The sequence below is a fragment of the Phyllobates terribilis genome, unplaced genomic scaffold (genome assembly GCF_046119375.1).
Source record: "Phyllobates terribilis strain yellow unplaced genomic scaffold, ASM4611937v1 Scaffold_11__3_contigs__length_659146591, whole genome shotgun sequence".
Lineage (NCBI taxonomy): Eukaryota > Metazoa > Chordata > Amphibia > Anura > Dendrobatidae > Phyllobates > Phyllobates terribilis.
The window spans coordinates 458,908,773-458,926,130 of record NW_027362771.1 but is presented as its reverse complement, the minus strand read 5'-3'; the positions used below and the strand labels follow the sequence as shown (position 1 = coordinate 458,926,130).

Below are 17,358 nucleotides of genomic sequence, written 5' to 3'. Positions count from 1 at the left end.
CCCTTCTATGATATTCTTATAGCTGAATAGGGCATATGGACAGGTTACGTCTCTCCGTGAGACATAAAGCCGACTAAGGCAGTGGCAAAACCATAAAAATGTGCTGCTTTTTCTGCTAGAAAGCGATTAACCATGGTACATAAATTCTCACGTTCACGTGAGAATCCCTAATGAAAAGTTTGCAAAAAAAAGGCAAAAACTATAAAACTATTACCTTATCTGTCAGCTTCAGCTCTGCGTCACTTTTCATAAGCTCCCAGTTTCCGTAGCCATGTTCAACAATTCCCAAGAGCAAATGGGAGTCATCTTCTACACCCCAATCCACATCAAAATGAGCAGCTTTAACCCGACTAGATAACTGGAACCTGAGATGATAAAAGGCAGAAGGCATGGAAACAGCACCATGAGTGGGGACATACTATTGGGAGACACCTCTATTTTTCATGAGCAGTCTATGAGCATGGTACTGTTCAGAAGCATACTCTATGCTCCCCATACTCTAGATGCAACACTGTACAAAAGTTTTAGGCAGGTGTGGAAAAACACTACAAACTAATAATGAGTTCAAAAATAGAAGTGTTAATAGTTTATTTTTATCAATTAAAATGCAAAGTAATTGAGCAAAAGATGAATCTAAATCAAACTAATATTTGGCGTGAACACCTTTTGCCTTCATAATAGCCAGGGCTGTGGAGTCGGTAAGCCAAACCTGCGACTCAGACTCCTCAATTTCCCTTACACCGACTCAGACTCCAACATACATTGCTTATATTTAAGTGAAAAATGTATTGTAGTACAATGTGAACATCAGACATTTAATCATTTTTATGATACAATAATCAAGATATTTAGATAGAACATAATATATATATTTATTGGAATACAACTTTAGAACACAAAAAACTCTAATAAATTGTAAATATGTAATAAACTATGTAAGTGGCAAAAAACTGTTTTCAACAAAAACATACTAAATAACATTTGTGCAGTCTATGAATTTGTTCTAAGAAATAGAATTGCCTCCATCAGATCCTCCTTCATAGATGACCTCAAAACTGACCTAATAATATTAAAGCTAGAGAACAACCTCTCTACACTAACTTGGGTTGGAGGCAAAGCCGTAACCACATGGGCCACATCTCTAACAATTTCAGGGTATAAAGGAATTGCCTCATGCACAGTCAGTTTTGATGAACGGTTACATTTTTCTATTTATTTGAGAGCAAGTGAAAAATTTTGCTGAAATATGGTCAATCTGCTGGCTATAGGAGAAGGAGTGAAATCTTTTTCCTTGCGGCAACGCTTTGCCAGCTCCATGTCATCCAAATACTTGTCAAAGTCAAACTCCTCATCTGATGAGGATGAAGATATGGCAGCAGTAGCACTGTCAGGACCCAAGTCCTCTTGCGCCTGGCAGTCCTCCTGTAGGCCACTCATCCCAACTGCTACCTCAGTCAGAGCTTCATTCTTTTTGGTACAGATAAGATATGGATAGACAGATATGGATAAATGGATGGATAAATGGATGGATAGATAGATAGATACAGTCATAGAGGGATAGATAGATAGATGGAGGGATGGATAGATAGATAAAGTCATAGAGGGATAGATAGATAGATAGATGGAGGGATGGATAGATGGAGGGATAGATGGAGGAATAGATAGATTAATAGAGGGATGGATAGGTAGATAGAGGGATGGATAGATGGAGAGATAGATAGATACAGGGATGGATGGATAAATATATGGATAGATAGATGATAGATAGCCATATGGATGGATAGATGAAGGGATAGATGAAAGGATGGATATATAGATAGATAAAGTCATAGATGGATAGATGGATAGATAGATAGATAGTGACATAGATGGAGGAATAGATAAAATAATAAAGGGATGGATAGATGGAGAGATAGATAGATACATGGATGGATGGATAAATATATGGATAGCTAGATGATAGATAGCCATATGGATGGATAGCTGGAGGCATAGCTGGAGGGATAGATGAAAGGATGGATAGATATATAGATAGATAGAGGGATGGATGGATAGATAGAGGGATAAATGAAAGGATAGATGAACGGATAGATGGAGGGATAGTTAGATGGATAGATAGAGGGATGAATACATGGAGGGATAGAGTGTGATAGACAGATGACAGCTACAGACAGCAAATAGTACATTGCACATATCGCACATATAGTTCACACATTGCACAGAGAGCACATAATAATCACCTACAATATTAGCATTAGTTACCTTCCTGTGACAGAGATGAGCAGTAGTACTTTCACTTTCTCACTTTCTCCAGCTCGGGGACCAGGAATCGGATCCTGGGCAAGGCAGGCACCCCTCCCCCTCCTCTCTCTGGTGAAGATGGCAGAAGACAGGACAGAGGAGGGGAGATTGACCCCTGCAGGCTGGAGCCGGTGCAGCATACAAGTGAGTTTTGATAGGTGCGTGCCCCTGCTTCTAGGGGGGGCAGCTGCCCCTCGCTGGCTACGGCCATGATTCACAAACAGCGTTTTTTGCGGATCCGTTTTTTGCAATAAAATGCAGTGACTCTGGGTATCCCAGCAAAGTCAATGGGTTTCAAGATATGATATTCAGACACATCGTTTTGTGAGGATCCGTTTTTGGGCTCAAAAACGGATCCTCACAAAGAATGAGCATGTCAGTTTGTGCAGCGTTTTTCTAATCCGCTTTCGCTATTGAAAACATTATCTATGAGCTCAAAAACCTTTCAGGTGATGCGGTTTTTTAAAAAGCTGATCTGCTTTTGCAGCTGAAAAACGTATCCTCAAAAAACCCAGCAAAAACGCTGTGTGTGAATGTAGCCTTAGATCAGGAATAGAACAGCCATTTACAGGACATTTCATAACTTTCCTAAATTCCTGTGAAAAAATATTCAGCACATTCTGCATTGAACTACTGTACCCAATTTATTCTATTTTTTAGGAGTCTGAGTCGGTCCATTTTATACCGACTCCACCAAAATGAGCACCGACTGCGACTCCACAGCCCTGATAATAGCATCACTTCTAGGTACACATGCACACATTCTTGAAGGATCGGCAGGGCGTTTGTTCCAAACATCTTGGAGAACTAACCACAGATCTTCTGTGAATGTAGGCTTGTGCAAATTCTTCTGTCGCTTCATGTAATCCCAGACAAACGGCATGATGCTGAAATCAAGGCTCAGTGGGGGCCGTATTATCACTTCTATGACTCCTTGTTCACCTTTATACTAAATATAGCTCTTAATGGCATTGGCTGTATGCTTGGGGTCATTTTCCTGCAGCAGAATAAATTTGGAGCCAATCAGACTCCTCCCTGATGGTATTACATGATGGTGACTGCCTGTATTTCTCTATACTGAGGACACCATTAATCCTGACCAAATTCCCAACTTCATCTGATGAAATGCAGACGCAAACTTACAAGGAACCTCCAACCATGCTTAACCCCTTAAGGACTGAGCCACTTTGTAGGTTAATGACTGGGCCAATTTTTTCAATTCTGACCACTGTCACTTTATGAGGTAATTACTCTGGAACGCTTCAACAGATCCCCCTGATTCTGAGACTGTTTTTTCGTGACATATTGTACTTCATGATTGTGGTAAAATTTCTTCTATAACTCTTGTGTTTATTTGTGAAAAAAAACGAACCTTGGAGAAAATTTTAAAATTTTGCAATTTTCAAACTTTGAATTGTTATGCTTTGAAATCAGAGAGATATGTCACACAAAATAGTTAATAAATAACATTTCCCACATGTCTACTTTACATCAGCACAATTTTGGAACCAGCATTTTTTTTTGTTAGGGAGCTATAAGGGTTAAAAGTTGACCAGCGATTTCTCATTTTTCCAACAAAATATACAAAACCATTTTTTTTGGGACCGCATCACATTTGAAGTGACTTTGAGATGTCTATATGACAGAAAATACCCTAAAATGACACCACTCTAAAAACTGCACCCCTAAAGGAACTCAAAACCACATTCAAGAAGTTTATTAACCCTTCAGGTGTTTCACAGGAACTGAAGCAATGAGGAACAAAAAAAATTAACATTTAACTTTTTTCACAAAATATTAAATTTAGACCAATTTTTTTTTTATTTTCACAAGGGTAACAGATAAAAATGGACCCCAAAATGTATTGTGCAATTTCTCCTGAGCATGCAGATACCAAATAGGTGGCGGAAAACTACTGTTTGGCCACACGGCAGGGTTCGGAAGGGAAGGAGCACCATTTGACTTTTTGAATTAAAAATTTGCTGGAATAATCAGCGAATGCCATGCTGCGTTTGGAGAGCCCCTGATGTGCCTAAACAGTGGAAACCCCCGACAAGTGACCCCATTTTGGAACCAAGACCCCTCAATGAACTTATCTAGATGTGTGATGAGCACTTTGAACCCCCAGGTGCTTCACAAAAGTTTATAACATAAAGACGTGACAAAAAAAAAACACAAAAATTTTCTTTTAGCCGCCAATTTTTTATTTTCACAAGGGTAACAGGAGAAAAGGGACCCCAAAAGTTGTTGTGCAATTTCTCCTGAGCACGCTGATACCCTATATGTGGCAGAAAACCACTGTTTGGGCGCACGGCAGGGTTCGGAAGGGAAGGAGCACCATTTGACTTTTTCAATTCAAAATTTGCTGGAATAATTAGTGGATGCCATGTTGCATTTGGGGAGCCCCTGATGTGCCTACACAGCGAAAAAACCCAACAAGTGACCACATTTTGGAAACTAGACCCCTCAATTAACTTATCTAGATGTGTGGTGAGCACTTTGAACCTCCAGGTGCTTCACAGAAATTTATAACGTAGAGCCGTAAAAATAAAAATCACAAATTTTCTTTTAGCCCCAAACTTTATATTTTCACAAGGGTAACAGGTAACATTTTGTTGTGCAATTTCTCCTGAGTACGCCAATACCCTACATGTAATTGGCAACTACTTTTGAGGCACAGTGCAAAGGTCAGAAAGGATAGAGCACCATATTATAGTACAGATTTTACGGTTATGGTTTGAGGGTGCCATGACCCACTGGGAGATCCCCTGAGGTGCTGTAACACCTCTCAATGAATTCATCTAGGGATGCAGGGATCATACTGACACCAAGCGTGTGTCACAGAATTTTATTCCATTGGGCAGTGAGTAAAAAATAATTACATTTTTACCGCAAAAATTTTGTTTTAGCCCCAGATTTTACATTTTCACACTGGGATAATGGATAAAAATGGCACCAAAATTTGTCCCATAATTTCTGCTGAATGTGGCAATACCTCATATGTGGCTGTACAGTACTACTTGGCCACACCGCGACACTCAGGATGGACTGAGCGCTATTTGCCTCCTGGAGCGCAGATTTTCCTAGAATAGTTTGCAGACTCCATATGCAGAGCCCCTAAATGCTAGAAGAGCAGAATCCCCCCTCAAGTGACCTCATTTTGGAAATAATACCCCTGCCAAACATGAGGACACTAAATGTGATTTAGACACACAGCGGTGCTCAGAAGGGAGGGCGAATTTGGATGGGCAGAATTTGCTGAATTTCTTTTGGGGGGCGAGGAGCCATTTAGCTTTTCCAGAGCCTTTGTACTACCTGTAACGTGGAAGCCCCCTATATTTCCATTAACACATGACAGACATGAGTAGGGGGTTTTATGTGAAGTTTTTATTGGGAACATTTTACATAACATTTTAGATCACATTTATCCGGCGTTCTACGCGGAGCACTTACTTTGGGGTTTCCATCTAAATCTCCGAATGACGGGATTCAGATGAAACCCCTGAGGGATCCATTCACTATAATGAGATGAGGCAGCAGAGTTACTCTGGACTTCGTCTGGCCTCTGTTCAGCGTTATCCTTTTTTTCAGAGGTGCACAAAACTGTGGCTGACCGCGCTTTTATGCACGCCTAAAATGATGGACACTGCCAGATCATAGGCCAGACGGCGTCCACAGTGCCTCCATCTGCCTCATTACAGGGAATCTTCCGTCATGGGTTCCGTCTAAATCACTTATTTCAGAGATTTACACGGAAACTCCGGTGTAAGCGCTCAATGCAGAGTGCAGGATAAATGTGCGCCGAGCCATACTGCAATCTTTGGGAGGCAGAATAAACAAATCTGCAGCAGGTGAAGAATTGGTTTTATTTATCTTTTACGCCGTTCCTCGTGCGGTATAAGTGATTAGGCGACTTTATTCTTCGGGTAAGTGCGATTACAGCGATGCCAGATTCATATCGGGTTATGATTGACAGCTGTCAATCACTAAAAGACGCTTTTTTTTTTTGCAAAAACGAATGTTTGCATCGCCATATTTAGAGAGCTATAATTTTTCCATATTTCGGCCGACAGTCATGTGACGGCTATCTTTTTGCGGGACGAGTTGACGTTTTTATTGGTACCATTTTCTGGCAAATTACATTTTTTGATCGCTTTCTATTCTGATCTTTGGGAGGCAGAATGAACAAAAACCAACAATTCAGGATTTTTTTTTTGTTGTTATTGTTACTTGTGTGGTAAAATTGATAAGGCAGCTTTATTCTTCGGGTCAGTGCGTTTACAGCGGTACCACATTTATGTAATTTTTTTATGTTTTTGCGCTTTTACATAAAACTTTTATAGACAAAATAATTATATTTGCATCGCTTTATTCTGAGAACTGTAGCTTTTTAATTTTTCGGCTGATGGAGCTGTATGGTGGCTTGATTTTTGTGGGACAAGATTACGTTTTCAGCGGTACCATTTTTATTTACATCCGTCTTTTTGAACGTGTTTTATTCCACTTTTTTCCAGCGGTATGATGAAAACTCATAGCTTCTCGTGTTTTTTTTTTTTTTTTACATGCTGTCCACTGAAAGGGTTAACTAGTGTGACACGTTTATAGATTGGGTCGTTCCGGACGCGGCAATACCAAATAAGTGTACTTTTTTGTTTATCGCGCTCAATTGCAGTATTCAGGGGGTTAACAGCCAGGAGGGGGCGCTGTCACTGCTCCTGGCTGTTTAGAGACGGAGCTCAGCCACTGGCAGCGCGGAGCTCTGGCACTGATAGAGCAGCAGACACGCAAATTTCAGCGTCTCCTGCTCTATCATGCTGTGATTGGTCAGTCAGATTGACTGACCGATCGGAGCGATCTGGGTGCAGGGACTGACGGCATGGGTCCCTGCACCCCTTCTCGTGCCGCTCAGCTGTCACAGACAGCTGTCGGCACTGAACTGGCACAGCGTGTTTAAACGCTGTGCCAGTTCAAAGCTATGACGGACACTGCACGGCAAGGAGCATTAACTTACACCCGCTCATGCCGTGCAGTGTCTGTCATTGAGCGTTATGGGGTTAACTGTTGCATGCAGACACTCATTTTTAATTGCTGACATTTTTCAGCACACAAGTTCCCATGCTTTTGTCCATATTTTAGTTGCTTGGCATTCTTTCCATGTTGAAGATATGGCTTTTTGGCCACAATTGTTCCATGTAAACCAATTATTGCCAGATATCCCATTAGTTGCTGCCAGTTCTGCACTTCTGGACATCTTCTAATTTCGAAGGGAAGTAAACAAGATATGTCTTTCATCTGCTGCAATAAGTTTCACTGAACGACCATTGTGTCTACTGTCCATTTCTTGGTGCTTCAAAGAGTTTGAACAGCACATCTTGAAGCCAGTCTGCTTGGAAATGCTTGCCTGGAAGAGATATTGTGGATGCAGTATAGCTACCTTGTGTCATGAAACTATGCTCAGACTTGCCATGGTGTATGACCTGTGACATGAAAGAAGAACAAGGAGTCCTGGAAGTGATGCCCTGATCTGAACATCATTGAGATTGTCTGGGATTACATGGAGAGACAGAAAGATCTGTGCAAGCCTACAGCCACAAAAGATATGTGGTATGTTAACATGTTTGGAACAAACTCCCTGCAAAGTTTTTCCAAAAACGGTGTACAAGTGTACCTAGAAGAAATGATGCGGTTTTGAAGATGAAAGGCGCTCACTTCTCTTTTGTTCAAATAATTTTGTTAATTGATAAAAATAAAGCATTCTTACTTTGCAGAATTGTTTCCCAACAGCTGCCTGAAACATTTGCACAATACTGTAGCTTATAGGCAAGCAGTCCCAAACAGCACATTATCAAGACACCTGACCATCCTGTTCACATAAAATTACAAGCAATGTGGAAAACACTACTCACTTTTTCTTTTCCTCTGGATCTTTAGGAATGGATTTATTAAGAATTTCAAAGTCTTCCTCATGTTGAATAATAGCCTTCACATTCACTTGAACGCCAGAAATTTTAATAGTTGGGCCCCTTCTTTTACCAGGACCTTTACCTAGAGCAAATACACAAAAACAGCAAAAAAATAATTATACTCATAATTACCTCTGAACCTCCCTAATCAGATCTACATTACCCTCCAAAAAGGCTCAGTGGCGCAGTCAATAATATGCGGATTTATCACAAAATTACGGGTAATTAAGGGTATGATCACGTGACTGAAAAAGTGTATATTATGTTCGGATTTTGGTGTAGATCCGTTAATTTGGCGAGTATCTCATCCTCTGCAATGTACAGTGTGAAATCCACACTCAAAATTTGCACAAGGAATTGACATGATGAAGATTTAGGGCTCGTGCACAGGACCGATTTTCTCGTATGAGCGCTATCCGTGGTTTATGCGGCACCCCTGCCGATCAGCAGTTATCGGTGACGGCGGCGGCGGAAGCCGGCCAGAAGTCCTTACCTGCAGTGCTTGGCCGGCAAGTTGTAGTGGCCAGCGCAGGGTACTGCACATCCGCCTCCCATTCAATTGAGTAGGAGACAGATATGCAGTAACCAGGGCTGTGGAGTCGGTAAGCCAAACCTCCAACTCCGACTCCACCTGCGATTCCCTCATACATGGCTCATGTTTAAGTGATAAATTTACTGTAGCACAGATTCATCTCAGCTAAAAGTCTAGACCCTTAGATCAGGAATAGGACAGACATTTATAGGACATTTCATAACTTTCACAAATTCTTATGAAAAAATATTCCCCACAAACTGCATTGAACTACTGTACCCAATTTATTATATATTTTAGGAGTCGGAGTTGGTCCATTTTATACCAACTCCGACTACACCAAAATGAGCTCCGACTCCACAGCCCTGGCAGTAACAAGCGCCAGCCACTACAACTTAACGACCAAGAACCACAGGTAAGGACTTCCGGCCGGCAGCCACCACCAACGATAACAGCCGATCGGCGGGGGTGCCGCCTGCAGGACCCCGGTTGATCATACATGGATGCACTATCCTGCGGATAGGGCATCAATGTGAAAATAGTGGACAACTCCTTTAACCTTTTAGCAACGTTTTTTTATGCAAATAAGAAGCTGTGTTTCACAGTACAAGTAAAAGCTATGAGATTTCAGAAATCCCATACACAGACTTTATTTTTTTTTTTTGACTGAATTTGAGAACTGCTTCATTTTATTTATTAAATCTGCAGCATGTCAATTCTTTCAGCATTTTTGCAGCGTTTTTCGTGAGATTGAGCAATACCTGTGGCCAACCAAGGTGTGAAATTAAACAATGCCTGAGCAACTCAAAGGCAGACCAAAGTGTGAAAGCAAACCGTGTTCTACATACTCAATGCACTGTCAATGTCTTGGGTAAAATATTCCTGAACAATTCACCTCCCCCCACTATTACATTTGTAATTCTGGTTAATATGGTTTCACATATGTCTTGCATTAGAGATCTGTTGTCATGCTTCTGTGGTGAAAGCAAAGCTGAACTTTGGGATCCTGAAAAACGCACCAAACACCAGCCTTTTTGACATGCATTCTTTTCTGCCTAGAGAGCAGGAAAAAAACACAGCAAAGACGCAACGTGTGAACATAGCCTTAGACTGAGATGACATGAGTGTGATGCTTTAGACAGACACTAATTGAAATGACTATACATTTAGGGAAAGAAAAAACTAGTGCCACAAACTGAATCAGTTATGTGCAAACCCCCAATCATCATTCATTTTTCAATTCATGTTACAAAGTGAAAGATGTAATCTGACTGGCTACGATGGACTATATCCACAGTTATTAAAACACTAGATGGTGGCCCGATTCTAACGCATCGGGTATTCTAGAATATGTATGCAGCCGACTGGGCGCAATCAGCAGAGCGTTGTTTAAATTTGCCGCCAAAATCGCTGATTGGTCGCAGCCGGCAACCGCGAGCTATCAGCAGAGTGCTGTTTAAATTTGGCGCCAATTTCGCTGATTGGTCGCGCCTGGCAGCCGGCAACAATCAGCAAAGCGGTGTTTAAATTTGGCACCAAAATCGCTGATTAGTCACGGCTGGCGACCAATCAGCAGAGCGTTGTTTAAATTTGGTGCCAATCTCGCTGATTGGTCTCTGTCGGCTAGCGGCCGCGACCAATCAGCAGAGCGTTGTTTAAATTTGGCGCTAATCTCGCTGATTGGTCGCAGCTGGCAGCGACCAATCAGCGTCGTATTAGTGAGGACCGGGGAGCGGCGCTGCTTGTGCGGCTACTTCTGCTGCGAGAAGCCGGGAGATGAGCGGCTACTCGCAGCAGAAGCATCCCGACCCGCAGCGCCGCTCCCCGGTCCTCCGTTCACACTTGCCCTCCAGAGATCAGTGGGCCAAGCCGCTGATCTCCCGAAGTTAGCCGCATGGAGGTGAGCGGCGCTGCCTGTCGGGGTACTTGTGCTGCCAGCAGCGGGGACATGAGCGCCTCGCGCCGCTCATCTCCCCGCTGCATCGCCGCTGACCTCCGTCCCGCAGATGAGCCGCTAACGGCCGCCATCTTTTTCTGAAATCCCGCATCGTTGATTGGCCGCGGCCAGACCAATCAGCGCCGCGGGATTTCCTGGACAGACAGACAGACAGAAAGACAGACAGACAGACAGACGGGATAAGACGATTATATATATAGATTTCTTTATCTATTAGGGAGCCGCATACCATCAGTTGGATTCTCTTTCAATTGTTCTCCGAACTCCTGCATAGCTGAAGCACAGCTAGAGTGCAAAAGATCTCCCAATCTCTTCAGATCTGCCACCGATTTCTCCACGAGTTCTGCGTCTCGTGCAATGCACTCAAGCCTTGAACAGACATAAAAATAAAATAATCAATTTAGTGCCATGGAAAGTGAATATTCAATTTTAAAGATGCAACAATAAGACCCATACCTTTCAAGTGGAGTGGGAAACTTTTTATAGGCTTTTATAAACCTAACAGAAAAAAAATCAACAATGTACAATTGGAAATCATATTTTCAGATAGATCAGCTAAGCATCATAAAGAATAAAGGCTTGTTCTGATACCTCCTAATCTCTGCATCTGTAAAACCCTCCACCGTGTCCTTCCGAACACTGCGGGGACGTCCTCTGCGTTTGGGTTTTCGGTCATCATCCGAGTCATCAGAATCACTATCGGAGCCAGAGGATCGCTGAGCTTTCTGCTTGGATTCCTGATCGGACTCGCTTTCATTTGCCTGGGCCTATGAATATATTGATGTCAACTGGGCTGAACTAGCCTTTCTGTTTTATGACATTTTATACAAGTTACTCACACATTATAAAAAAGTTTTAACATTAAAAAGAAAAAATCACCTGCTTTTCCTAATAAACATAAAGAAATACAAGATATACATATTTGGTATTGTCGTGTCCACAAAAAGTCCAGCCTTTGAAAATATAAAATTAATTATACCATTCGATAAACATTGGAAAGAGAAATAAAACAAAATACATTAGAATTGCAATTTTCAAACCATTGCACCTTCCCCAAATATGCAATAAAAACATCATATGTACCCCAACATAGTGCCAATAAAACATAAGCTCACCATGCAAAAAACAAACCCCCACATAGCTACATCGACAAAACCGTAAAAAATGTGACAGGTCTCAGAAATTAGATAAACCATTTTTCTTTTTCTTTTCTCAAACTTCTGAATTGTATTTAACTACTCATCATCACCAGGTTATTTTTTACTGTATTATGAATGCTGGAAAAACAAAACCCAAAATCCTTGGCAGGATTTTATTTTTTTCACCATTTTACCCCACTTAAGTGAATTTTTTTTTCAACATGTCCAGCAAATTACAAGCCCTCATACGTCTATATCGCCAGAAAAAAAAAAAAAAGTTATGGCTCTTGGAAGAAAGGGAGGAGAAGGCTAAAGCGAATAAATGAAAAATGGCCAAGTCGTGAAAGGGTTAAGATCTTTAGTCCAGGCTCTACCTTTTTATTTAAGCTTCGAATCCTAGGAAGCATGTAGATTTCTTCCAACTCTTTCTGCCGGGCTTCCTCTTCTACTTTTTTCCTCTGCTCCTCGGGAATGATATTCTCCCAATCTATCTGCCCTTGGTTTTCTGGCACCTGTTCCACTTCTTCCATGGTTGCAAAGTTAGCCACCTGAAATAGGACGCAGAATGACCTTATCCACTACAAGTCCTTACCCCAATGGCCTTATATGCGTGGTTCTGACAGCACAATGTGCAGTAGACATTACTCCCATCAATCGATACTGGAGTCGCAGCTTACCTTGAACTGAGACAGCAGCTCATCGGTTGCACTAGAGCTCGGCTCGTTCTCTCTGGTCTCTGCTAGACGTAAAATTTCATCAATATCCATTTCCTATTGGTGAATAATACAAAATAAGAGAAATCATAAAAAATTGGATTAGATGACAGAAGTGATACACTGGAGAGATTGCAAAGATCCTGTCATTAACACTAGATCCAGTGCAGAACAGTAGAAATAAAGATTTGTACATCTTGTCTTTACTTCACACTTGAAGAGTCATCGCACACAGAACGAATCCACGTGCCCCCACATGTTTCTCAGCATGCACTGGGCTACATACATCAGCATACTCTATAGAAAGGAGCTTTCCTACTAAGAGGGACACAGTAAAAAATGTATATCACATGTACAGTTGATATAAAAAATCTACACACTCCTGCTAAAATGCCAGATTTTTAGTATTTAAAAAATATATATCAAGAAGAATAATTTCAGAACTTTTTCCACCTTCAATGTCGCCCATAATCTGTACAATTCAATTGAAAAATAAACTGAAATATTTCCAGGTGGAAAAACTCGCAAACAAAAGAACTAAAATAATGAGGCTTCATAAATATGCACCCCCTTAAACTAATACTTTGAAGTACCCTTTAAATTTATGACAGCATTCAGTCTTTTTGGGTAGGAGTCAGCTTGGCACATCTAGAATTGGCAATCTTTGCTCTTCCTTGCAGTAGAGCTCCAAATCTGTCAGATTGTGAGAGCATCTCCAGTGTACAAAGCCCTCTTCAGATCTCCCACAGATTTTCAATTGGATTCAGATCTGAGCTCTGGCTGGGCTATTCCAAAACTTTGATTTTCTTATGGAGAACCCATTCTTTTGTTAATGTGTAAGTATGTTTAGGGTTGTTGTGCTGAAAGGTGAAATTCCTCTTCATCTTTAGCTTTTTAGTATAGGCCTGAAAGTTTTGATGCAAAATTGTCTGATATTTGAACTGTTCATAATTCCCTTCACTCTGACTAAAGCCTCAGTTTCCACCAAAATAGCATAATGTTGCCTCCACCATGATACACCGTGGCTATGGTGTTCTTTTGGTGATGTGCAGTGTTGGCTCTGCGCAATACATATCTTTAGGAATTATAGCCAAAAAATTCTACCTTGACCCAATCAAATTATAACTTGCTTTCCCACATGGTTTTGGCAGACTTGATGTAGGTTTTGCAAAACATAGCCGCGCTTGGATGTTTTCTGTCATGCCACTGTACCCCACAGTCCAGACATATGAAGATTGTCATCACATTCAGTACTTCCCAGAAATTCCAGTAGCGACTTTAATGTTGCTGAAGGTCTCTTGGCACCCTCACAGACCAATTTTCTTCTCGTCTTTTCATCAATTTTTGAGAGACGTCCGGTTATAGGTTAATGTCATGTTGTGCCCAATTTAAGCCTCTTCTTCACAGTGTTCCATGGTATATCTTATGCATTGGAAATTTTATCTACTGACTGATAACTTTCAACGAGATCCCTTTGCTGTGTTAAGGCCCCATCACATTTAGCGACGCTGCAACGATCCCGAAAACGATACGACCTGTCAGGGATCGTTGCTGCGTCGCTATGTGGTCGCTGGTGAGCTGTCAAACAGGCAGGCTCACCAACGATCAGGGGAGCAGCGACATCGTGGAAGGAATCTTTCCACGATGTCCTGTTCCTGGTTACCAGCCTGCTGAAGCAGGAGCAGGCTGGTCACCATGATAAACATCGGGTTACTAGGGGCACACGCGCACCTAGTAACCCGTTTATCATGGTTACCACTCTGCTACGGTGAGCGGGAGGTTACCGCTCACTTTAGCAGGCTCGTAACCATGATAAACAGCGGATTACTAAGTGCGCGTGTGCCCCTAGTAACCCGATGTTTATCATGGTTACCAGCCTGATCGCTGCTCCCGCTGGTCACACACAGCGATGTGTGCTGACCAGCGGGAGGGCAACGACCAAAAAATGGTCCAGGACACTTTGCAGCGATCAGCGACCTCACAGCAGGGGCCTGATCGCTGCAAAGTGTCACACATAGCGACATCGCTGGTGAGGTCGCTGTTGCGTCACCAAAACCGTGACACAGCAGCGATCTCGCTATGTGAGACGGGGGCTTTATAAGCGGCTTACGGACCATGGCTTTGGCAGTAAAATTCAACTAAGAAAATGTCAGGAAAATCCTACTAGAACAGCTAAACTTTATATGGAGTTACGAGAATCACTGTAAATGATATCAGCTGTGTACGGACTACTATTAAACAAAAGTCTAAATGCGATTGGCTAATTCTGAACACAACCACATCGTCAATTATAAGTGAGTGTTCACATTCATACAACCACATTATTTCAGTTTTGTTATTTTTGTCCTCAAAAAGACTTCAGTTTGTTTTTAATGGATTTTTCCTGAGCGTTTCTGCATCTCCCGGGCAGAAAAACCGCATGCGGATTTTACATGCGTTTTTCCTGCCAGGGACAAGCAAAAGTGAAGCGTTTTTCACATGCATTTCCACATGCGGGTTGTCATAAATCCATGCAAACGGCAAGAATTTATATAGTGTGACCGTAAAAGAATGGTAAAAAATATTATACTTACTTTCTGATGGCCCCCGGTGTCCTTAGCGATCCGTCCTGGCTTGCCGGCAGCTCGTGGTGGTCTAAAAGGACCTGCCATGACGTCATTTAGTCATGTGACTGGTCACGCGACCGGCTACGGGTCACGACTAAATGACGCCATGACAGGTCCTTTTTAGACCACAGCAAGCTGCCGGAAAGCCAGGACGGATCGCAAAGGACACCGGGGGCCATAAGAAGGTAAGTATAATATTTATTTTTTATTTTATTCTTTTTTTACAGGTTCTATGGTACCCGGGTGCAGAGGAGTCTCCTCTTCTCCAAACCCGGGTACCATCCGCACATTTAACCGCATGTACAGATGCAGTGATGCGGATGTCATGCGGTCCAATGCAAGTCAATGTCGGCGAAAACGCCGCGATTCTGCAAAATAATTGGTAGTGCTGCGGATTTTTCCACAATGATAATCCGCAGCGGAAATTTCAGCAGCATGTGCACAGCACATGCGGATTATCATTGGGGAACATGGTAGACCTTCTACCAAGCATTTTTTTAAGAATTTCTGCAGCGGAATTGCCGCTGCGGAAAAGCTTAAAAAACACATAGTGGGCACACAGCCTAAAGGTGGAAAAAAATCTGAAATGATTCTTCTTGGTATGATTTTTTTACGTGAGTTGACTTTTTATATCCACTGTATATGTAAAGAGTACCAATCATCCCTCTGGAGCTGCACATTTATTTAATAGGCCAGTGGGCAGCCCCAGACTGGTGACATTTTTTCTAAATATAAGTTATTGTCAAGTGTTCAAAAGCAACCCTAATGACCCCCGAAAGGGCCCGAACTTCTGGGTAGTGGGGTTCCAGAGTGCAGAGCGGGATTCCACAATTCTCAGATGCCCTTTTCACAGTGAAAGAGCAAGATCGCGCTTTTTACTCTAACCGACTTCTGCTTAATACTTTTTTAAGATGTTGCTGAACGATAACCGCTCTAATAATGTTACCGGTCGACGTACGCGGCAGCGCTGAGTTAGAGGTCTTGCTCTCTCGAAGCAAAGGAGAGGGGGTGAGGGTTTCAGAGGGTTGTGGATTCCCTCTTTACATGCCAGGATTCCCACAGCCCAGAAGTTCGGGCCAAACTTTGCTTGCATTAGGGCTACTTCTGTGCACTTTTCACAGTAGCTTATATTTAGAAGAGTCACCAGTCTGAGGCTATCCACTATGTAAAAAGAGCAGCCCCAAACTGGTGATGATTTCAACTAACTGCCATCATAAGAGAATTCGGATACACAATCTAAACTGCTGGTCTTGCGGAGTTTGGTCGATATATATCCATGTGTTTGACTAGCTTTAGATAAAAAAAAAAAGGCTGATTTTACACAAGGCGGAAATTACTAGATTATCCACACAATAAGGCCCAATTCATACTAGCAGCAGCAAATAAAGTAATTGCTATACTTTGCGGTAGCTTTATTACTTCCTGATATAGTCTATAAATTAGCACATATCAAGAGATTCCCACGTGACTTTCTGGACCTCTGTGCACAATAGGGATGATATTTGTGCTATTCTGACTGGGCTTGTATAAGAATTACTCTGAAAACACATCAGCCCATTTACGTCGAACACAAAACAGTAAGTGACGCTAACCTGGGGTTCTGATTCCTCTCCTTCTGGTTCCTTAAAGAGGTCTGCTGCTCCAAACTTAAGAATAGCAGCTAACTCCTCCTTGTTAAATGGGTTGGAGCTAGAACAAAGAACCACTGTCATTTGTTGGCTAATACATAGATGGTTACCACACGTAGAAAGAGAACACAGAATGCTGACCAGATCTCATGAGTTTGGGGTGTACTTACTTTGAACTTCCAGAGTTATTTTCCAGCACAGTCCGACCAGTGGTGTCCATACGTTGGATTACAAGGTGGTCAAGAACCATCTTTTTCTTTGCCCTTTCTATGATTTCTTCTTCTACTGTTCCCTTTGTTACAAGGCGGTAAATATTCACCTGTACGGTAAGAGAATTACATGTTGTTAGTCCCTATAGGTAAAGGTAAGTGACATTAAAACAGATCTATAACCACTAATGAGGCACTGCACTTGTGTCACAATAAGAGAACTCGAATAATAAAACTGTCCATGGAAATAAAGTCAGAAAACGCTGCAGTTCTCATGCAGATGCCAGTGTTTCATGTATACAACAAGTAC

General features: G+C 41.9%; 1 protein-coding gene across 13 annotated transcripts in view; it reads right to left on the bottom strand.

The window, feature by feature from the left end:
• Positions 1-17,358, bottom strand: part of CHD2 (chromodomain helicase DNA binding protein 2) — a 129,991-nt gene that overhangs the window by 16,292 nt on the left and 96,341 nt on the right. For all 13 annotated transcript variants that reach the window (XM_073653315.1, XM_073653311.1, XM_073653310.1 and 10 more), the window contains exons 22-30: positions 17,010-17,158; positions 16,804-16,900; positions 12,570-12,662; positions 12,267-12,440; positions 11,345-11,520; positions 11,210-11,251; positions 10,983-11,122; positions 8,208-8,346; positions 215-365 (exon numbers count right to left, since the gene is read on the bottom strand). In XM_073653315.1, coding sequence (XP_073509416.1) covers positions 215-365; positions 8,208-8,346; positions 10,983-11,122; positions 11,210-11,251; positions 11,345-11,520; positions 12,267-12,440; positions 12,570-12,662; positions 16,804-16,900; positions 17,010-17,158 — 1,161 coding nt within the window. The remainder of the gene's footprint in view (positions 1-214; positions 366-8,207; positions 8,347-10,982; positions 11,123-11,209; positions 11,252-11,344; positions 11,521-12,266; positions 12,441-12,569; positions 12,663-16,803; positions 16,901-17,009; positions 17,159-17,358) is intronic.